Source organism: Amblyomma maculatum, chromosome 1 (assembly GCF_055883805.1).
Source record: "Amblyomma maculatum isolate TAMU_Amacu chromosome 1, ASM5588380v1, whole genome shotgun sequence".
In the NCBI taxonomy this organism is placed as follows: domain Eukaryota; kingdom Metazoa; phylum Arthropoda; class Arachnida; order Ixodida; family Ixodidae; genus Amblyomma; species Amblyomma maculatum.
The window spans coordinates 417,728,265-417,747,722 of record NC_139344.1 but is presented as its reverse complement, the minus strand read 5'-3'; the positions used below and the strand labels follow the sequence as shown (position 1 = coordinate 417,747,722).

Below are 19,458 nucleotides of genomic sequence, written 5' to 3'. Positions count from 1 at the left end.
TTTTATCTCTCGTATTTTACTGGCGAAATGCCCTGGCACTGAACTTTCCATGCTCAAAAAAAACTGGAGTTGTTCATTCAGTTCTTTTTCTTTTTCTTTCTCTTTATGCCGCACCTTACTGCTCTTTTCTATGGATTTCAATTTGACCCACTCTTTGAAGCTGTCCCATTCCTCTGCAAAACTTACTGGTCGCATAGCAAGACGATTTTCAAACTCGGTCTTAACTTCCGTAAGGAACTCTTCATCGGCAAGAAGTTTGGCATTCATTTTCCATAGGTACCAGTTAAAGCGCGATTTCTTTCCTTTGCGACCAAACACTGCACTCACGAGACAATGATCGCTGAAAGACACAGGTTTGACCTCATATGCAGTACATAGGGAAACAAGATCTACCGAGGCATACACCCTGTCCAATCTAGCATGGCTGTCACGCTGAAAGTGCGTGAACTCTGGCTGGTTTCCAGTGGAGAACACACTACCAACATCCTCAAGGCCATACTCATGCACAAGTGCATTCAACAGCTGGGAGCTTCTGTCTCTTCGAGGTTTACACTTCGCCGCTCGGTCAACAGCTGCGCACACACAGTTGTAGTCACCAAGTACAAGCAAGATTTTGTCAGTCTTCAGCCACACCTCAATAGACTCAAAAAACAATTCACGCTCACATCCTGAATTGGGAGCATACACACACACAACACGCCAGCATAAATTAGAGTAGGTAAAATCGGTAACCAAAAGCCGACCGCTTGGACAGGCAAAAACGGACTCTACGCTTACTCCCAGCGTGTTGCGTATAAATAAAAGGCATCCACCCGATACACCAACAGAATGGCATACACACACATAAAAGTTTGTTTGAAAAGAAGCCACCATACGGTCAGTGCTTTCTTGGCTCTCAATCTTTGACTCTTGCACAGCTGCTATATCTATATCATTATCCAAAAGGAGGCGACTGAGTTGGCATTGTCGCCTTCTCGCTCCCAGTCCTCTGACATTCAAAGTAGCTACATGTAACGGCGAATTAAGCTTGAGAGTCATGTATTACAGAGAGACGCCCGTACCCGCATGGTGCCTACCTTCATGGTTGCATGGCTTCTGCTTCTGACGAACAGCTGCGTATGTATGCATGTAATGTCCTCCCATCAGAATGTCGGGATGCATTCAAACGAAGTCCAAGCACATTGTTTCATTTTTGCTCACACACGCACCACTTGGTTGCAGAAGGTTCCTGACGCTGGTCGGTAGGCAGCCGACCCACAAATCGTTCAGGGCACCACAAAAACTACAGAGGCGGTTTCCCCGCCTGCCGCGTGTCGGCCGAGAAGTTCGGCTTCGGTCTTAACGTGGCTCTTCGGATGCCAGAAGTTTTCGGCGGCGGCTCACCACAAACACCGCCTGGCAGCTGAGTCTCCTCCACGCTTTCCTCATGCGGACGTTTCGCGGCAATTAAGGCTGCTGTCTCCGGCCCAACCTCCATGGCATCAGTAAAGGAAGGCTCAGTACTGAGGTGATCCTCAGCGTCGGAAAATTTGGCTACGTCTTCTGACACTTCCTTTGATGCGCTTTCATGGTCCTGGGATGGTACGTTCAAGACATGCCGAGTTTCATTCATTTCATTTGAGACCGTCACCTTATTCTTTGTTAAAACCGTCATGGAAGGCGCGTCCTGTTTCGTTGACTGGCCTCTAATGTCAGCAGCCTCCTCCGCATCCGCCTCGTCCATAATTAACTCGGACGAGTCTTCGCTGGTCCCAGGTCCGGCAATGCTAGCGTAGGTTCGTGCACACTGGTTGTCTTCATGCCCGAACCGTCGGCAGGTTCCGCAGCGAGGAACCCGGCACTCTTTGCGGATGTGAGCCGTACCCCGACAGCGTAGGCACAACGGGGGTCTGCCTGGCACGATGACGAGCGCGAGCTCGCCGCTAACATTCAACTGATGCGGCAGGTCGTCGAGCTTCATGCCAGCTTTCAGCTTCAGCGTTACGAGTCTAGTTGTAGAGCCCTTTTCTAGCATACCTTTAACACGCCAACGCTCCCGGGAAACTTCCGACACCTTTCCGTAAGGCGCAAATGCAGCACGAACATCTTCATCTGGCACGTTGTGTAGTAGCCAGTGAAGCTTGAGTCGCACGTCCTGGTTCGCCGGGTCAATCACCAAACAGCGACCCTTTTTCACAGACAGCTCACCTACACTGACAATCTTGTTGACGGCTTCAGTATCCTTGAGAGTGACGGCCCAGACGTGGCTCATCCGATACGCCCCCATAGCGATAACATCGGGGATTAGCGAGTGTTGTGCTAAAGCATCCCGGAAATCTTCCACCCGGTACGGGCGGGCCCTGATATCGGCGTGCAAAAAAACGGTATTCAAAACAAACCGACCTGTTGGAAGTGCAGGCAAAACGACCTGGTAAGTGTTGTCCTGTTCAGAAGTCCTGTTACCGCGGCCTGACATGGCCGCTGAAGCCGCTCCTGAGGAGCCCTGCATCCTGCGTCCGTTCACTGGCGTGGCCGGAAGCAGAATCCGTGATGCAGTTACTTACGTGTCGCATTGAATGAACCTTCCCCTTGACCTCCGTGCTGCGCCGTTTCGAGTCACGCTCGTTGAACTGCTACTACGTGCTCAGTTTAAGTGAGTGGAAACTCAAAAGGGAGGACCCAGTAAAATGCAGTACATTTCCTCGACATAACTGAGGTTAAATGCAGATTCAAAAAAGCTTACTGTGCCTGCCAGGGATCGAACCTGGGACCTTCCGCGTGTTAGGCGGATGTGATAACCACTACACCACAAGCACAGGACGAACGGGTTTTGCGACTCGAATCATCACATCGGTCTTCACATGCAGCATGCAGACAATTTTAAGGTTTCTTTATTCGTGGCAAGGGAGACTGCGCCCATGTTGTAACGCTCCCTAGTGATTTTGTCCGCCTATAGTGATGCAGTTACTTACGTGTCGCATTGAATGAACCTTCCCCTTGACCTCCGTGCTGCGCCGTTTCGAGTCACGCTCGTTGAACTGCTACTACGTGCTCAATTTAAGTGAGTGGAAACTCAAAAGGGAGGACCCAGTAAAATGCAGTACATTTCCTCGACATAACTGAGGTTAAATGCAGATTCAAAAAAGCTTACTGTGCCTGCCAGGGATCGAACCTGGGACCTTCCGCGTGTTAGGCGGATGTGATAACCACTACACCACAAGCACAGGACAAACGGGTTTTGCGACTCGAATCATCACATTGCTCTTCACATGCACCATACAGACAATTTTAAGGTTTCTTTATTCGTGGCAAGGGAGACTGCGCCCATGTTGTAACGCTCCCTAGTGATTTTGTCCGCCTATTGTGATGCAGTTACTTACGTGTCGCATTGAATGAACCTTCCCCTTGACCTCCGTGCTGCGCCGTTTCGAGTCACGCTCGTTGAACTGCTACTACGTGCTCATTTTAAGTGAGTGGAAACTCAAAAGGGATGACCCAGTAAAATGCAGTACATTTCCTCGACATAACTGAGGTTAAATGCAGAAGCTTACTGTGCCTGCCAGGGATCGAACCTGGGACCTTCCGCGTGTTAGGCGGATGTGATAACCACTACACCACAAGCACAGGACGAACGGGTTTTGCGACTCGAATCATCACATCGCTCTTCACATGCAGCATGCAGACAATTTTAAGGTTTCTTTATTCGTGGCAAGGGAGACTGCGCCCATGTTGTAACGCTCCCTAGTGATTTTGTCCGCCTATAGTGATGCAGTTACTTACGTGTCGCATTGAATGAACCTTCCCCTTGACCTCCGTGCTGCGCCGTTTCGAGTCACGCTCGTTTAACTGCTACTACGTGCTCAATTTAAGTGAGTGGAAACTCAAAAGAGATGACCCAGTAAAATGCAGTACATTTCCTCGACATAACTGAGGTTAAATGCAGATTCAAAAAAGCTTACTGTGCCTGCCAGGGATCGAACCTGGGACCTTCCGCGTGTTAGGCGGATGTGATAACCACTACACCACAAGCACAGGACGAACGGGTTTTGCGACTCGAATCATCACATCGCTCTTCACATGCAGCATACAGACAATTTTAAGGTTTCTTTATTCGTGGCAAGGGAGACTGCGCCCATGTTGTAACGCTCCCTAGTGATTTTGTCCGCCTATTGTGATGCAGTTACTTACGTGTCGCATTGAATGAACCTTCCCCTTGACCTCCGTGCTGCGCCGTTTCGAGTCACGCTCGTTTAACTGCTACTACGTGCTCAATTTAAGTGAGTGGAAACTCAAAATGGAGCAACCAGTAAAATGCAGTACATTTCCTCGACATAACTGAGGTTAAATGCAGATTCAAAAAAGCTTACTGTGCCTGCCAGGGATCGAACCTGGGACCTTCCGCGTGTTAGGCGGATGTGATAACCACTACACCACAAGCACAGGACGAACGGGTTTTGCGACTCGAATCATCACATCGCTCTTCACATGCAGCATACAGACAATTTTAAGGTTTCTTTATTCGTGGCAAGGGAGACTGCGCCCATGTTGTAACGCTCCCTAGTGATTTTGTCCGCCTATTGTGATGCAGTTACTTACGTGTCGCATTGAATGAACCTTCCCCTTGACCTCCGTGCTGCGCCGTTTCGAGTCACGCTCGTTGAACTGCTACTACGTGCTCAGTTTAAGTGAGTGGAAACTCAAAAGGGATGACCCAGTAAAATGCAGTACATTTCCTCGACATAACTGAGGTTAAATGCAGAAGCTTACTGTGCCTGCCAGGGATCGAACCTGGGACCTTCCGCGTGTTAGGCGGATGTGATAACCACTACACCACAAGCACAGGACGAACGGGTTTTGCGACTCGAATCATCACATCGCTCTTCACATGCAGCATGCAGACAATTTTAAGGTTTCTTTATTCGTGGCAAGGGAGACTGCGCCCATGTTGTAACGCTCCCTAGTGATTTTGTCCGCCTATAGTGATGCAGTTACTTACGTGTCGCATTGAATGAACCTTCCCCTTGACCTCCGTGCTGCGCCGTTTCGAGTCACGCTCGTTTAACTGCTACTACGTGCTCAATTTAAGTGAGTGGAAACTCAAAAGAGATGACCCAGTAAAATGCAGTACATTTCCTCGACATAACTGAGGTTAAATGCAGATTCAAAAAAGCTTACTGTGCCTGCCAGGGATCGAACCTGGGACCTTCCGCGTGTTAGGCGGATGTGATAACCACTACACCACAAGCACAGGACGAACGGGTTTTGCGACTCGAATCATCACATCGCTCTTCACATGCACCATACAGACAATTTTAAGGTTTCTTTATTCGTGGCAAGGGAGACTGCGCCCATGTTGTAACGCTCCCTAGTGATTTTGTCCGCCTATTGTGATGCAGTTACTTACGTGTCGCATTGAATGAACCTTCCCCTTGACCTCCGTGCTGCGCCGTTTCGAGTCACGCTCGTTGAACTGCTACTACGTGCTCATTTTAAGTGAGTGGAAACTCAAAAGGGATGACCCAGTAAAATGCAGTACATTTCCTCGACATAACTGAGGTTAAATGCAGAAGCTTACTGTGCCTGCCAGGGATCGAACCTGGGACCTTCCGCGTGTTAGGCGGATGTGATAACCACTACACCACAAGCACAGGACGAACGGGTTTTGCGACTCGAATCATCACATCGCTCTTCACATGCAGCATGCAGACAATTTTAAGGTTTCTTTATTCGTGGCAAGGGAGACTGCGCCCATGTTGTAACGCTCCCTAGTGATTTTGTCCGCCTATAGTGATGCAGTTACTTACGTGTCGCATTGAATGAACCTTCCCCTTGACCTCCGTGCTGCGCCGTTTCGAGTCACGCTCGTTTAACTGCTACTACGTGCTCAATTTAAGTGAGTGGAAACTCAAAAGAGATGACCCAGTAAAATGCAGTACATTTCCTCGACATAACTGAGGTTAAATGCAGATTCAAAAAAGCTTACTGTGCCTGCCAGGGATCGAACCTGGGACCTTCCGCGTGTTAGGCGGATGTGATAACCACTACACCACAAGCACAGGACGAACGGGTTTTGCGACTCGAATCATCACATCGCTCTTCACATGCAGCATACAGACAATTTTAAGGTTTCTTTATTCGTGGCAAGGGAGACTGCGCCCATGTTGTAACGCTCCCTAGTGATTTTGTCCGCCTATTGTGATGCAGTTACTTACGTGTCGCATTGAATGAACCTTCCCCTTGACCTCCGTGCTGCGCCGTTTCGAGTCACGCTCGTTTAACTGCTACTACGTGCTCAATTTAAGTGAGTGGAAACTCAAAATGGAGCAACCAGTAAAATGCAGTACATTTCCTCGACATAACTGAGGTTAAATGCAGATTCAAAAAAGCTTACTGTGCCTGCCAGGGATCGAACCTGGGACCTTCCGCGTGTTAGGCGGATGTGATAACCACTACACCACAAGCACAGGACGAACGGGTTTTGCGACTCGAATCATCACATCGCTCTTCACATGCAGCATACAGACAATTTTAAGGTTTCTTTATTCGTGGCAAGGGAGACTGCGCCCATGTTGTAACGCTCCCTAGTGATTTTGTCCGCCTATTGTGATGCAGTTACTTACGTGTCGCATTGAATGAACCTTCCCCTTGACCTCCGTGCTGCGCCGTTTCGAGTCACGCTCGTTGAACTGCTACTACGTGCTCAGTTTAAGTGAGTGGAAACTCAAAAGGGAGGACCCAGTAAAATGCAGTACATTTCCTCGACATAACTGAGGTTAAATGCAGATTCAAAAAAGCTTACTGTGCCTGCCAGGGATCGAACCTGGGACCTTCCGCGTGTTAGGCGGATGTGATAACCACTACACCACAAGCACAGGACGAACGGGTTTTGCGACTCGAATCATCACATCGGTCTTCACATGCAGCATGCAGACAATTTTAAGGTTTCTTTATTCGTGGCAAGGGAGACTGCGCCCATGTTGTAACGCTCCCTAGTGATTTTGTCCGCCTATAGTGATGCAGTTACTTACGTGTCGCATTGAATGAACCTTCCCCTTGACCTCCGTGCTGCGCCGTTTCGAGTCACGCTCGTTGAACTGCTACTACGTGCTCAATTTAAGTGAGTGGAAACTCAAAAGGGAGGACCCAGTAAAATGCAGTACATTTCCTCGACATAACTGAGGTTAAATGCAGATTCAAAAAAGCTTACTGTGCCTGCCAGGGATCGAACCTGGGACCTTCCGCGTGTTAGGCGGATGTGATAACCACTACACCACAAGCACAGGACAAACGGGTTTTGCGACTCGAATCATCACATTGCTCTTCACATGCACCATACAGACAATTTTAAGGTTTCTTTATTCGTGGCAAGGGAGACTGCGCCCATGTTGTAACGCTCCCTAGTGATTTTGTCCGCCTATTGTGATGCAGTTACTTACGTGTCGCATTGAATGAACCTTCCCCTTGACCTCCGTGCTGCGCCGTTTCGAGTCACGCTCGTTGAACTGCTACTACGTGCTCATTTTAAGTGAGTGGAAACTCAAAAGGGATGACCCAGTAAAATGCAGTACATTTCCTCGACATAACTGAGGTTAAATGCAGATTCAAAAAAGCTTACTGTGCCTGCCAGGGATCGAACCTGGGACCTTCCGCGTGTTAGGCGGATGTGATAACCACTACACCACAAGCACAGGACGAACGGGTTTAGCGACTCGAATCATCACATCGCTCTTCACATGCAGCATGCAGACAATTTTAAGGTTTCTTTATTCGTGAAAAGGGAGACTGCGCCCATGTTGTAACGCTCCCTAGTGATTTTGTCCGTCTATTGTGTTGCAGTTACTTACGTGTCGCATTGAATGAACCTTCCCCTTGATCTCCGTGCTGCGCCGTTTCTAGTCACGCTCGTTGAATTGCTACTACGTGCTCAATTTAAGTGAGTGGAAACTCAAAAGAGATGACCCAGTAAAATGCAGTACATTTCCTCGACATAACTGAGGTTAAATGCAGATTCAAAAAAGCTTACTGTGCCTGCCAGGGATCGAACCTGGGACCTTCCGCGTGTTAGGCGGATGTGATAACCACTACACCACAAGCACAGGACGAACGGGTTTTGCGACTCGAATCATCACATCGCTCTTCACATGCAGCATACAGACAATTTTAAGGTTTCTTTATTCGTGGCAAGGGAGACTGCGCCCATGTTGTAACGCTCCCTAGTGATTTTGTCCGCCTATTGTGATGCAGTTACTTACGTGTCGCATTGAATGAACCTTCCCCTTGACCTCCGTGCTGCGCCGTTTCGAGTCACGCTCGTTTAACTGCTACTACGTGCTCAATTTAAGTGAGTGGAAACTCAAAAGAGATGACCCAGTAAAATGCAGTACATTTCCTCGACATAACTGAGGTTAAATGCAGATTCAAAAAAGCTTACTGTGCCTGCCAGGGATCGAACCTGGGACCTTCCGCGTGTTAGGCGGATGTGATAACCACTACACCACAAGCACAGGACGAACGGGTTTTGCGACTCGAATCATCACATCGCTCTTCACATGCAGCATACAGACAATTTTAAGGTTTCTTTATTCGTGGCAAGGGAGACTGCGCCCATGTTGTAACGCTCCCTAGTGATTTTGTCCGCCTATTGTGATGCAGTTACTTACGTGTCGCATTGAATGAACCTTCCCCTTGACCTCCGTGCTGCGCCGTTTCGAGTCACGCTCGTTTAACTGCTACTACGTGCTCAATTTAAGTGAGTGGAAACTCAAAATGGAGCAACCAGTAAAATGCAGTACATTTCCTCGACATAACTGAGGTTAAATGCAGATTCAAAAAAGCTTACTGTGCCTGCCAGGGATCGAACCTGGGACCTTCCGCGTGTTAGGCGGATGTGATAACCACTACACCACAAGCACAGGACGAACGGGTTTTGCGACTCGAATCATCACATCGCTCTTCACATGCAGCATACAGACAATTTTAAGGTTTCTTTATTCGTGGCAAGGGAGACTGCGCCCATGTTGTAACGCTCCCTAGTGATTTTGTCCGCCTATTGTGATGCAGTTACTTACGTGTCGCATTGAATGAACCTTCCCCTTGACCTCCGTGCTGCGCCGTTTCGAGTCACGCTCGTTGAACTGCTACTACGTGCTCAGTTTAAGTGAGTGGAAACTCAAAAGGGAGGACCCAGTAAAATGCAGTACATTTCCTCGACATAACTGAGGTTAAATGCAGATTCAAAAAAGCTTACTGTGCCTGCCAGGGATCGAACCTGGGACCTTCCGCGTGTTAGGCGGATGTGATAACCACTACACCACAAGCACAGGACGAACGGGTTTTGCGACTCGAATCATCACATCGGTCTTCACATGCAGCATGCAGACAATTTTAAGGTTTCTTTATTCGTGGCAAGGGAGACTGCGCCCATGTTGTAACGCTCCCTAGTGATTTTGTCCGCCTATAGTGATGCAGTTACTTACGTGTCGCATTGAATGAACCTTCCCCTTGACCTCCGTGCTGCGCCGTTTCGAGTCACGCTCGTTGAACTGCTACTACGTGCTCAATTTAAGTGAGTGGAAACTCAAAAGGGAGGACCCAGTAAAATGCAGTACATTTCCTCGACATAACTGAGGTTAAATGCAGATTCAAAAAAGCTTACTGTGCCTGCCAGGGATCGAACCTGGGACCTTCCGCGTGTTAGGCGGATGTGATAACCACTACACCACAAGCACAGGACAAACGGGTTTTGCGACTCGAATCATCACATTGCTCTTCACATGCACCATACAGACAATTTTAAGGTTTCTTTATTCGTGGCAAGGGAGACTGCGCCCATGTTGTAACGCTCCCTAGTGATTTTGTCCGCCTATTGTGATGCAGTTACTTACGTGTCGCATTGAATGAACCTTCCCCTTGACCTCCGTGCTGCGCCGTTTCGAGTCACGCTCGTTGAACTGCTACTACGTGCTCATTTTAAGTGAGTGGAAACTCAAAAGGGATGACCCAGTAAAATGCAGTACATTTCCTCGACATAACTGAGGTTAAATGCAGATTCAAAAAAGCTTACTGTGCCTGCCAGGGATCGAACCTGGGACCTTCCGCGTGTTAGGCGGATGTGATAACCACTACACCACAAGCACAGGACGAACGGGTTTAGCGACTCGAATCATCACATCGCTCTTCACATGCAGCATGCAGACAATTTTAAGGTTTCTTTATTCGTGAAAAGGGAGACTGCGCCCATGTTGTAACGCTCCCTAGTGATTTTGTCCGCCTATTGTGTTGCAGTTACTTACGTGTCGCATTGAATGAACCTTCCCCTTGATCTCCGTGCTGCGCCGTTTCTAGTCACGCTCGTTGAATTGCTACTACGTGCTCAATTTAAGTGAGTGGAAACTCAAAAGAGATGACCCAGTAAAATGCAGTACATTTCCTCGACATAACTGAGGTTAAATGCAGATTCAAAAAAGCTTACTGTGCCTGCCAGGGATCGAACCTGGGACCTTCCGCGTGTTAGGCGGATGTGATAACCACTACACCACAAGCACAGGACGAACGGGTTTTGCGACTCGAATCATCACATCGCTCTTCACATGCAGCATACAGACAATTTTAAGGTTTCTTTATTCGTGGCAAGGGAGACTGCGCCCATGTTGTAACGCTCCCTAGTGATTTTGTCCGCCTATTGTGATGCAGTTACTTACGTGTCGCATTGAATGAACCTTCCCCTTGACCTCCGTGCTGCGCCGTTTCGAGTCACGCTCGTTTAACTGCTACTACGTGCTCAATTTAAGTGAGTGGAAACTCAAAATGGAGCAACCAGTAAAATGCAGTACATTTCCTCGACATAACTGAGGTTAAATGCAGATTCAAAAAAGCTTACTGTGCCTGCCAGGGATCGAACCTGGGACCTTCCGCGTGTTAGGCGGATGTGATAACCACTACACCACAAGCACAGGACGAACGGGTTTTGCGACTCGAATCATCACATCGCTCTTCACATGCAGCATACAGACAATTTTAAGGTTTCTTTATTCGTGGCAAGGGAGACTGCGCCCATGTTGTAACGCTCCCTAGTGATTTTGTCCGCCTATTGTGATGCAGTTACTTACGTGTCGCATTGAATGAACCTTCCCCTTGACCTCCGTGCTGCGCCGTTTCGAGTCACGCTCGTTGAACTGCTACTACGTGCTCAATTTAAGTGAGTGGAAACTCAAAAGGGAGGACCCAGTAAAATGCAGTACATTTCCTCGACATAACTGAGGTTAAATGCAGATTCAAAAAAGCTGACTGTGCCTGCCAGGGATCGAACCTGGGACCTTCCGCGTGTTAGGCGGATGTGATAACCACTACACCACAAGCTTTTTTTTTTTTTTTTTTTTTTTTTTTTGCCTGCTTTGACAAATACACTGCAAATATATACAGATAAAACACGGTGACCATGCCGTGGTCAGCGTGAATGCTTAAAACTTCTTAAAATGAACAAGTTCATCTAGGACGCCAATCCAGTCTGGAGGTTCTGGCAATGTACGGTAAACATCTCGTAAGTACAAAATGCTTTCAATGAAATTCTCCCTGACTGGACGGACGTTTACATCGGCGTGCCTAACAGCCATCCTTGTTCGCCATATGCTGTGGAGCCCCAGAACCATGATTAGATCATAAGGAATGTCTCCATCGTTTTCAATTGGTAGAAAACGGATTCCGTACGGTGTTATTGGTAGGTCTTTCTTTAGAGTCCTTTGCAAGATGTCCCAGTAGAAGACTGGATCCCAGCAATCAATAAATACATGATCTATTGTTTCTGGTTTCTTGCATAATATACAGTTAGTTGTCCATGGAACGAATATTCCCTTTTCCTCTAACCAAGTCTTAACTGGGAGCGTGCCTGTATGAATTTTAAAGAAGAAGGTTTTAATGCTGGGCTTAATATTCATCTTTTTAACTCTCTTTAAAACATCATTTCCTGGGCCTCCACAGTATATTGTTCGGTACCTGGGTGTTGGCAACATTGTATTCAGTAGGTCTCTGTACAGTTTTTTCCTTTGCACTGAACTTAAGTACTCAAGGGAAAATCGAGCCTTTAAGATTTGTACTGCAAGTACAACTTCTCGCCAAAACCCAGTTACTGCGCGTCCACCGTCATTGCATGATGAAACAATAAATTCAGGTAAGGCATTGCCTAAGTGCACTTGCATTACTGTGCGCAAAAAGTAGTCTTTCTGGTCCCGCAGAAAAATAAATCGCGACACAATTTGTCTTAAAAACAGGTGAGACAGGCCTAATCCACCATTACAAACAGAATGAAACAAATTCGTCCTACTAGTACGTTCCCAACTTGCCCCCCAAATGAAAACCGCGAACACTCTGTGAATTTTTTGCAGATTTGTGCGTTTCATGAACAAAAATTGGAGTACGAACCATACCTTGGATATCAAAAAAAGATTGCAGACAGTCGCGCGGGCAAACATGGACAAATTACGGCCTTGCCAGCCTTGCGCCTTTTCCCTGACCCTTTCTGTCTCTTGACGCCAGTACTGTTCGCTATCTTGATAGCTATCAAGTGGCATACCCAGATACTTCGTAGGCAACGATGTCCATCGCATGTTTGCAAACGTTTCCGGTCTTTCGTACCAGTTACCATGCCAAAAGCCAGCCGATTTTTCCCAGTTAATCTCACAGCCAGTTGCGGTGCAAAAACCGCCAGCAACCTCGACTGCCTCACTTACGCTTTGTCGGTTCACACAGAAAATGGCAATATCATCCGCGTACGCAAGTACTTTCACTTCAGATGCTTGTAGCTTGAATCCACGGATTCTTTCATTATTAATCAGGCTTAAACAAAAGGGCTCTAGATACAAGGCAAATAGAAGAGGGGACAATGGACATCCTTGCCTCACTGACGATCGCACGGCTATTGCGTCAGTAAGACTTTTATTTACAATAATACGGGTAGAGCACCCAGCGTATGCCATTTTGACTCCATCTACGATAACACTTCCGATATTTACATGCTCTAAAATGGTGAAAAGGACGTCATGTGAAACGTTGTGAAATGCTTTTGACAAGTCAAGCTGCATCATTGCTACATGTCTTCCGTCTGCATCGCAACACTCTAAAACGCATCTTGCTGTGTGTACATTCGTACAGATAGTGCGGCCCTTAATGCCGCACGTTTGGTGTGGACCTACCAACTGTTTAATGACACCTTGCACCCTCCTTGCCAACACTTTTATAAACAATTTATAATCCACATTTGTGAGGCTTATAGGCCGATAGGACTCCACCGATAGAAGTTTGACTGCGTCATCTGATTTAGGAATTAAGACAATATGTGAAGCTTTGAAAGATGGCGGCATTTGTTTAACATGGTATGCTTCCTTTATTACGCAGTACAATGCCCTGCTGGCTTCTGATTTGAATTTCTTGTAAAAAGCAGCCCCTAATCCGTCAGGACCGGGTGATTTTCCAGCGCTTATTTCTTCTATAGCCTGCTCAATTTTAAGTACACTGATTGGTTGCTCAAGCCTGGCTTTAACTTCATCCTCAAGCCTGGGCATGGTCTGCAAAAACTGACTTTCGAATTGTTCTTTCCTTTGCTTAGCCCGCCCAAGTAGCTCACTATAGTACTCTGCAAACGCTTCTTTGATAACCTCGCATTCTGTTGCAACTTCGTTATGGTGAAGTGTCTTTTTAATTTTGTTTTTTTTCCGCGTATCTTTTCTCGTCACCGAGTGAGCGCTTGTTCGGTGTCTCGCCAACCCATAATCGCTCTGCTCGTGCTCGCACAATAGCTCCCCTATATCTTTCTTCATCGATAAGCTCAAGTTTATTCTTAACTTCTTTAATCTGCTTCGACCACAATCCAGGCGTCCCGCTATCTAGGTTCAGCAACAAGTTGAGTTGACGGTGCAGATCTTGCTCGTTCTCTTTACTGACATGTCGTAAAATGGTTGCTCTTTCTATTGCTTTCATTTTTATATTGTTCTTAAAACTTTCCCACTCACTCATCCAGTTCCCTGAATTCGTCGCAAACAGTGCGTTGAACATTTCCTTTACTTCGTTCACATAGCTCTCATCATCCAAAAGTTTAGAATTAAATTTCCAAAGCTCCCAGTTAAATTTAGATTTATTTTCCTTTGCTCCTATGCAAAAAACTACTAGGCTGTGATCAGTAAAAGACACGTGCTTAACTTCATAACTTCGGCACAGAGGCGCGAGTTCTAGGGAAATGTATGCACGATCTAGCCTCGCATGGCTTTCTCTTTGGAAATGGGTGTACTGGCATTGTCCATTAGGTGACAGAAGCCAACCAAGATCTTCTAGATGATACTCGTTGAACGAGCGTGACCTTCCGCGTGTTAGGCGGATGTGATAACCACTACACCACAAGCACAGGACGAACGGGTTTTGCGACTCGAATCATCACATCGCTCTTCACATGCAGCATACAGACAATTTTAAGGTTTCTTTATTCGTGGCAAGGGAGACTGCGCCCATGATGTAACGCTCCCTAGTGATTTTGTCCGCCTATTGTGATGCAGTTACTTACGTGTCGCATTGAATGAACCTTCCCCTTGACCTCCGCGCTGCGCCGTTTCGAGTCACGCTCGTTGAACTGCTACTACGTGCTCAATTTAAGTGAGTGGAAACTCAAAAGGGATGACCCAGTAAAATGCAGTACATTTCCTCGACATAACTGAGGTTAAATGCAGATTCAAAAAAGCTTACTGTGCCTGCCAGGGATCGAACCTGGGACCTTTCGCGTGTTAGGCGGATGTGATAACCACTACACCACAAGCACAGGACGAACGGGTTTAGCGACTCGAATCATCACATCGCTCTTCACATGCAGCATGCAGACAATTTTAAGGTTTCTTTATTCGTGAAAAGGGAGACTGCGCCCATGTTGTAACGCTCCCTAGTGATTTTGTCCGCCTATTGTGTTGCAGTTACTTACGTGTCGCATTGAATGAACCTTCCCCTTGATCTCCGTGCTGCGCCGTTTCTAGTCACGCTCGTTGAACTGCTACTACGTGCTCAATTTAAGTGAGTGGAAACTCAAAAGGGATGACCCAGTAAAATGCAGTACATTTCCTCGACATAACTGAGGTTAAATGCAGATTCAAAAAAGCTTGCTGTGCCTGCCAGGGATCGAACCTGGGACCTTCCGCGTGTTAGGCGGATGTGATAACCACTACACCACAAGCACAGGACGAACGGGTTTTGCGACTCGAATCATCACATCGGTCTTCACATGCAGCACGCAGACAATTTTAAGGTTTCTTTATTCGTGGCAAGGGAGACTGCGCCCATGTTGTAACACTCCCTAGTGATTTTGTCCGCCTATTGTGATGCAGTTACTTACGTGTCGCATTGAATGAACCTTCCCCTTGACCTCCGTGCTGCGCCGTTTCGAGTCACGCTCGTTGAACTGCTACTACGTGCTCAATTTAAGTGAGTGGAAACTCAAAAGGGAGGACCCAGTAAAATGCAGTACATTTCCTCGACATAACTGAGGTTAAATGCAGATTCAAAAAAGCTTACTGTGCCTGCCAGGGATCGAACCTGGGACCTTCCGCGTGTTAGGCGGATGTGATAACCACTACACCACAAGCACAGGACAAACGGATTTCGCGACTCGAATCATCACATCGCTCTTCACATGCAGCATACAGACAATTTTAAGGTTTCTTTATTCGTGGCAAGGGAGACTGCGCCCATGTTGTAACGCTCCCTAGTGATTTTGTCCGCCTATTGTGATGCAGTTACTTACGTGTCGCATTGAATGAACCTTCCCCTTGACCTCCGTGCTGCGCCGTTTCGAGTCACGCTCGTTGAACTGCTACTACGTGCTCATTTTAAGTGAGTGGAAACTCAAAAGGGATGACCCAGTAAAATGCAGTACATTTCCTCGACATAACTGAGGTTAAATGCAGATTCAAAAAAGCTTACTGTGCCTGCCAGGGATCGAACCTGGGACCTTCCGCGTGTTAGGTGGATGTGATAACCACTAAACCACAAGCACAGGACGAATGGGTTTTGCGACTCGAATCATCACATCGCTCTTCACATGCAGCATACAGACAATTTTAAGGTTTCTTTATTCGTGGCAAGGGAGACTGCGCCCATGTTGTAACGCTCCCTAGTGATTTTGTCCGCCTATTGTGATGCAGTTACTTACGTGTCGCATTGAATGAACCTTCCCCTTGACCTCCGTGCTGCGCCGTTTCGAGTCACGCTCGTTTAACTGCTACTACGTGCTCATTTTAAGTGAGTGGAAACTCAAAAGGGATGACCCAGAAAAATGCAGTACATTTCCTCGACATAACTGAGGTTAAATGCAGATTCAAAAAAGCTTACTGTGCCTGCCAGGGATCGAACCTGGGACCTTCCGCGTGTTAGGCGGATATGATAACCACTACACCACAAGCACAGGACGAACGGGTTTTGCGACTCGAATCATCACATCGCTCTTCACATGCAGCATACAGACAATTTTAAGGTTTCTTTATTCGTGGCAAGGGAGACTGCGCCCATGTTGTAACGCTCCCTAGTGATTTTGTCCGCCTATTGTGATGCAGTTACTTACGTGTCGCATTGAATGAACCTTCCCCTTGACCTCCGTGCTGCGCCGTTTCGAGTCACGCTCGTTGAACTGCTACTACGTGCTCAATTTAAGTGAGTGGAAACTCAAAAGGGATGACCCAGTAAAATGCAGTACATTTCTTCGACATAACTGAGGTTAAATGCAGATTCAAAAAAGCTTACTGTGCCTGCCAGGGATCGAACCTGGGACCTTCCGCGTGTTAGGCGGATGTGATAACCACTACACCACAAGCACAGGACGAACGGGTTTTGCGGCTCGAATCATCACATCGCTCTTCACATGCAGCATGCAGACAATTTTAAGGTTTCTTTATTCGTGGCAAGGGAGACTGCGCCCATGTTGTAACGCTCCCAAGTGATTTTGTCCGCCTATTGTGTTGCAGTTACTTACGTGTCGCATTGAATGAACCTTCCCCTTGACCTCCGTGCTGCGCCGTTTCGAGTCGCGCTCGTTGAACTGCTACTACGTGCTCATTTTAAGTGAGTGGAAACTCAAAAGGGATGACCCAGTAAAATGCAGTACATTTCCTCGACATAACTGAGGTTAAATGCAGATTCAAAAAAGCTTACTGTGCCTGCCTGGGATCGAACCTGGGACCTTTCGCGTGTTATACGGATGTGATAACCACTACACCACAAGCACAGGACGAACGGGTTTTGCGACTCGAATCATCACATCGCTCTTCACATGCAGCATACAGACAATTTTAAGGTTTCTTTATTCGTGGCAAGGGAGACTGCGCCCATGTTGTAACGCTCCCTAGTGATTTTGTCCGCCTATTGTGATGCAGTTACTTACGTGTCGCATTGAATGAACCTTCCCCTTGACCTCCGATGCTGCGCCGTTTCGAAACACGCTCGTTGAACTGCTACTACGTGCTCAATTTAAGTGAGTGGAAACTCAAATGGGATGACCCAGTAAAATGCAGTACATTTCCTCGACATAACTGAGGTTAAATGCAGATTCAAAAAAGCTTACTGTGCCTGCCAGGGATCGAACCTGGGACCTTCCGCGTGTTAGGCGGATGTGATAACCACTTCACCACAAGCACAGGACGAACGGGTTTTGCGACTCGAATCATGACATCGCTCTTCACATGCAGCATACAGACAATTTTAAGGTTTCTTTATTCGTGGCAAGGGAGACTGCGCCCATGTTGTAACGCTCCCTAGTGATTTTGTCCGCCTATTGTGATGCAGTTACTTACGTGTCGCATTGAATGAACCTTCCCCTTGACCTCCGTGCTGCGCCGTTTCGAGTCGCGCTCGTTGAACTGCTACTACGTGCTCATTTTAAGTGAGTGGAAACTCAAAAGGGATGACCCAGTAAAATGCAGTACATTTCCTCGACATAACTGAGGTTAAATGCAGATTCAAAAAAGCTTACTGTGCCTGCCTGGGATCGAACCTGGGACCTTCCGCGTGTTATACGGATGTGATAACCACTACACCACAAGCACAGGACGAACGGGTTTTGCGACTCGAATCATCACATCGCTCTTCACATGCAGCATACAGACAATTTTAAGGTTTCTTTATTCGTGGCAAGGGAGACTGCGCCCATGTTGTAACGCTCCCTAGTGATTTTGTCCGCCTATTGTGATGCAGTTACATACGTGTCGCATTGAATGAACCTTCCCCTTGACCTCCGTGCTGCGCCGTTTCGAGTCACGCTCGTTGAACTGCTACTACGTGCTCATTTTAAGTGAGTGGAAACTCAAAAGGGATGACCCAGTAAAATGCAGTACATTTCCTCGACATAACTGAGGTTAAATGCAGATTCAAAAAAGCTTACTGTGCCTGCCAGGGATCGAACCTGGGACCTTCCGCGTGTTAGGCGGATGTGATAACCACTACACCACAAGCACAGGACGAACGGGTTTTGCGACTCGAATCATCACATCGCTCTTCACATGCAGCATACAGACAATTTTAAGGTTTCTTTATTCGTGGCAAGGGAGACTGCACCCATGTTGTAACGCTCCCTAGTGATTTTGTCCGCCTATTGTGATGCAGTTACATACGTGTCGCATTGAATGAACCTTCCCCTTGACCTCCGTGCTGCGCCGTTTCGAGTCACGCTCGTTGAACTGCTACTACGTGCTCATTTTAAGTGAGTGGAAACTCAAAAGGGATGACCCAGTAAAATGCAGTACATTTCCTCGACATAACTGAGGTTAAATGCACATTCAAAAAAGCTTACTGTGCCTGCCAGGGATCGAACCTGGGACCTTCCGCGTGTTAGGCGGATGTGATAACCACTACACCACAAGCACAGGACGAACGGGTTTTGCGACTCGAATCATCACATCGCTCTTCACATGCAGCATACAGACAATTTTAAGGTTTCTTTATTCGTGGCAAGGGAGACTGCGCCCATGTTGTAACGCTCCCTAGTGATTTTGTCCGCCTATTGTGATGCAGTTACATACGTGTCGCATTGAATGAACCTTCCCCTTGACCTCCGTGCTGCGCCGTTTCGAGTCACGCTCGTTGAACTGCTACTACGTGCTCATTTTAAGTGAGTGGAAACTCAAAAGGGATGACCCAGTAAAATGCAGTACATTTCCTCGACATAACTGAGGTTAAATGCAGATTCAAAAAAGCTTACTGTGCCTGCCAGGGATCGAACCTGGGACCTTCCGCGTGTTAGGCGGATGTGATAACCACTACACCACAAGCACAGGACGAACGGGTTTTGCGACTCGAACCATCACATCGCTCTTCACATGCAGCATACAGACAATTTTAAGGTTTCTTTATTCGTGGCAAGGGAGACTGCGCCCATGTTGTAACGCTCCCTAGTGATTTTGTCCGCCTATTGTGATGCAGTTACATACGTGTCGCATTGAATGAACCTTCCCCTTGACCTCC

General features: G+C 47.3%; 1 protein-coding gene and 33 non-coding genes across 34 annotated transcripts; all 34 read right to left on the bottom strand.

Annotated features, from left to right (window-relative positions):
• Positions 1-2,722: 2,722 nt before the first annotated feature.
• TRNAV-AAC (transfer RNA valine (anticodon AAC)) lies at positions 2,723-2,795 on the bottom strand. The gene has a single exon. It is a non-coding gene; the product is annotated as a tRNA-Val (tRNA).
• Positions 2,796-3,130: 335 nt separating this feature from the next.
• TRNAV-AAC (transfer RNA valine (anticodon AAC)) lies at positions 3,131-3,203 on the bottom strand. The gene has a single exon. It is a non-coding gene; the product is annotated as a tRNA-Val (tRNA).
• A 327-nt stretch (positions 3,204-3,530) lies between these two features.
• On the bottom strand, positions 3,531-3,603 carry TRNAV-AAC (transfer RNA valine (anticodon AAC)). The gene has a single exon. It is a non-coding gene; the product is annotated as a tRNA-Val (tRNA).
• Positions 3,604-3,938: 335 nt separating this feature from the next.
• TRNAV-AAC (transfer RNA valine (anticodon AAC)) lies at positions 3,939-4,011 on the bottom strand. Its single transcript has one exon. It is a non-coding gene; the product is annotated as a tRNA-Val (tRNA).
• Positions 4,012-4,346: 335 nt separating this feature from the next.
• On the bottom strand, positions 4,347-4,419 carry TRNAV-AAC (transfer RNA valine (anticodon AAC)). Its single transcript has one exon. It is a non-coding gene; the product is annotated as a tRNA-Val (tRNA).
• Positions 4,420-4,746: 327 nt separating this feature from the next.
• TRNAV-AAC (transfer RNA valine (anticodon AAC)) lies at positions 4,747-4,819 on the bottom strand. Its single transcript has one exon. It is a non-coding gene; the product is annotated as a tRNA-Val (tRNA).
• Positions 4,820-5,154: 335 nt separating this feature from the next.
• Positions 5,155-5,227, bottom strand: TRNAV-AAC (transfer RNA valine (anticodon AAC)). The gene has a single exon. It is a non-coding gene; the product is annotated as a tRNA-Val (tRNA).
• Positions 5,228-5,554: 327 nt separating this feature from the next.
• On the bottom strand, positions 5,555-5,627 carry TRNAV-AAC (transfer RNA valine (anticodon AAC)). Its single transcript has one exon. It is a non-coding gene; the product is annotated as a tRNA-Val (tRNA).
• Positions 5,628-5,962: 335 nt separating this feature from the next.
• TRNAV-AAC (transfer RNA valine (anticodon AAC)) lies at positions 5,963-6,035 on the bottom strand. The gene has a single exon. It is a non-coding gene; the product is annotated as a tRNA-Val (tRNA).
• Positions 6,036-6,370: 335 nt separating this feature from the next.
• TRNAV-AAC (transfer RNA valine (anticodon AAC)) lies at positions 6,371-6,443 on the bottom strand. The gene has a single exon. It is a non-coding gene; the product is annotated as a tRNA-Val (tRNA).
• Positions 6,444-6,778: 335 nt separating this feature from the next.
• TRNAV-AAC (transfer RNA valine (anticodon AAC)) lies at positions 6,779-6,851 on the bottom strand. Its single transcript has one exon. It is a non-coding gene; the product is annotated as a tRNA-Val (tRNA).
• Positions 6,852-7,186: 335 nt separating this feature from the next.
• TRNAV-AAC (transfer RNA valine (anticodon AAC)) lies at positions 7,187-7,259 on the bottom strand. Its single transcript has one exon. It is a non-coding gene; the product is annotated as a tRNA-Val (tRNA).
• A 335-nt stretch (positions 7,260-7,594) lies between these two features.
• On the bottom strand, positions 7,595-7,667 carry TRNAV-AAC (transfer RNA valine (anticodon AAC)). The gene has a single exon. It is a non-coding gene; the product is annotated as a tRNA-Val (tRNA).
• Positions 7,668-8,002: 335 nt separating this feature from the next.
• On the bottom strand, positions 8,003-8,075 carry TRNAV-AAC (transfer RNA valine (anticodon AAC)). Its single transcript has one exon. It is a non-coding gene; the product is annotated as a tRNA-Val (tRNA).
• A 335-nt stretch (positions 8,076-8,410) lies between these two features.
• On the bottom strand, positions 8,411-8,483 carry TRNAV-AAC (transfer RNA valine (anticodon AAC)). The gene has a single exon. It is a non-coding gene; the product is annotated as a tRNA-Val (tRNA).
• A 335-nt stretch (positions 8,484-8,818) lies between these two features.
• Positions 8,819-8,891, bottom strand: TRNAV-AAC (transfer RNA valine (anticodon AAC)). The gene has a single exon. It is a non-coding gene; the product is annotated as a tRNA-Val (tRNA).
• A 335-nt stretch (positions 8,892-9,226) lies between these two features.
• Positions 9,227-9,299, bottom strand: TRNAV-AAC (transfer RNA valine (anticodon AAC)). The gene has a single exon. It is a non-coding gene; the product is annotated as a tRNA-Val (tRNA).
• A 335-nt stretch (positions 9,300-9,634) lies between these two features.
• On the bottom strand, positions 9,635-9,707 carry TRNAV-AAC (transfer RNA valine (anticodon AAC)). The gene has a single exon. It is a non-coding gene; the product is annotated as a tRNA-Val (tRNA).
• A 335-nt stretch (positions 9,708-10,042) lies between these two features.
• On the bottom strand, positions 10,043-10,115 carry TRNAV-AAC (transfer RNA valine (anticodon AAC)). Its single transcript has one exon. It is a non-coding gene; the product is annotated as a tRNA-Val (tRNA).
• Positions 10,116-10,450: 335 nt separating this feature from the next.
• On the bottom strand, positions 10,451-10,523 carry TRNAV-AAC (transfer RNA valine (anticodon AAC)). Its single transcript has one exon. It is a non-coding gene; the product is annotated as a tRNA-Val (tRNA).
• A 335-nt stretch (positions 10,524-10,858) lies between these two features.
• Positions 10,859-10,931, bottom strand: TRNAV-AAC (transfer RNA valine (anticodon AAC)). The gene has a single exon. It is a non-coding gene; the product is annotated as a tRNA-Val (tRNA).
• A 335-nt stretch (positions 10,932-11,266) lies between these two features.
• TRNAV-AAC (transfer RNA valine (anticodon AAC)) lies at positions 11,267-11,339 on the bottom strand. Its single transcript has one exon. It is a non-coding gene; the product is annotated as a tRNA-Val (tRNA).
• A 32-nt stretch (positions 11,340-11,371) lies between these two features.
• LOC146209146 (uncharacterized) lies at positions 11,372-13,020 on the bottom strand. The gene has a single exon (XM_084596783.1). The coding sequence runs from the start codon at positions 12,948-12,950 to the stop codon at positions 11,439-11,441; it is 1,512 nt and encodes a 503-aa protein (XP_084452909.1). The 5' UTR covers positions 12,951-13,020; the 3' UTR covers positions 11,372-11,438.
• A 1,686-nt stretch (positions 13,021-14,706) lies between these two features.
• On the bottom strand, positions 14,707-14,779 carry TRNAV-AAC (transfer RNA valine (anticodon AAC)). The gene has a single exon. It is a non-coding gene; the product is annotated as a tRNA-Val (tRNA).
• Positions 14,780-15,114: 335 nt separating this feature from the next.
• Positions 15,115-15,187, bottom strand: TRNAV-AAC (transfer RNA valine (anticodon AAC)). The gene has a single exon. It is a non-coding gene; the product is annotated as a tRNA-Val (tRNA).
• Positions 15,188-15,522: 335 nt separating this feature from the next.
• TRNAV-AAC (transfer RNA valine (anticodon AAC)) lies at positions 15,523-15,595 on the bottom strand. Its single transcript has one exon. It is a non-coding gene; the product is annotated as a tRNA-Val (tRNA).
• A 335-nt stretch (positions 15,596-15,930) lies between these two features.
• On the bottom strand, positions 15,931-16,003 carry TRNAV-AAC (transfer RNA valine (anticodon AAC)). The gene has a single exon. It is a non-coding gene; the product is annotated as a tRNA-Val (tRNA).
• Positions 16,004-16,338: 335 nt separating this feature from the next.
• Positions 16,339-16,411, bottom strand: TRNAV-AAC (transfer RNA valine (anticodon AAC)). Its single transcript has one exon. It is a non-coding gene; the product is annotated as a tRNA-Val (tRNA).
• A 335-nt stretch (positions 16,412-16,746) lies between these two features.
• Positions 16,747-16,819, bottom strand: TRNAV-AAC (transfer RNA valine (anticodon AAC)). The gene has a single exon. It is a non-coding gene; the product is annotated as a tRNA-Val (tRNA).
• A 744-nt stretch (positions 16,820-17,563) lies between these two features.
• On the bottom strand, positions 17,564-17,636 carry TRNAV-AAC (transfer RNA valine (anticodon AAC)). Its single transcript has one exon. It is a non-coding gene; the product is annotated as a tRNA-Val (tRNA).
• A 335-nt stretch (positions 17,637-17,971) lies between these two features.
• TRNAV-AAC (transfer RNA valine (anticodon AAC)) lies at positions 17,972-18,044 on the bottom strand. The gene has a single exon. It is a non-coding gene; the product is annotated as a tRNA-Val (tRNA).
• Positions 18,045-18,379: 335 nt separating this feature from the next.
• Positions 18,380-18,452, bottom strand: TRNAV-AAC (transfer RNA valine (anticodon AAC)). The gene has a single exon. It is a non-coding gene; the product is annotated as a tRNA-Val (tRNA).
• A 335-nt stretch (positions 18,453-18,787) lies between these two features.
• Positions 18,788-18,860, bottom strand: TRNAV-AAC (transfer RNA valine (anticodon AAC)). Its single transcript has one exon. It is a non-coding gene; the product is annotated as a tRNA-Val (tRNA).
• Positions 18,861-19,195: 335 nt separating this feature from the next.
• On the bottom strand, positions 19,196-19,268 carry TRNAV-AAC (transfer RNA valine (anticodon AAC)). The gene has a single exon. It is a non-coding gene; the product is annotated as a tRNA-Val (tRNA).
• Between the last annotated feature and the right edge of the window lie 190 nt (positions 19,269-19,458).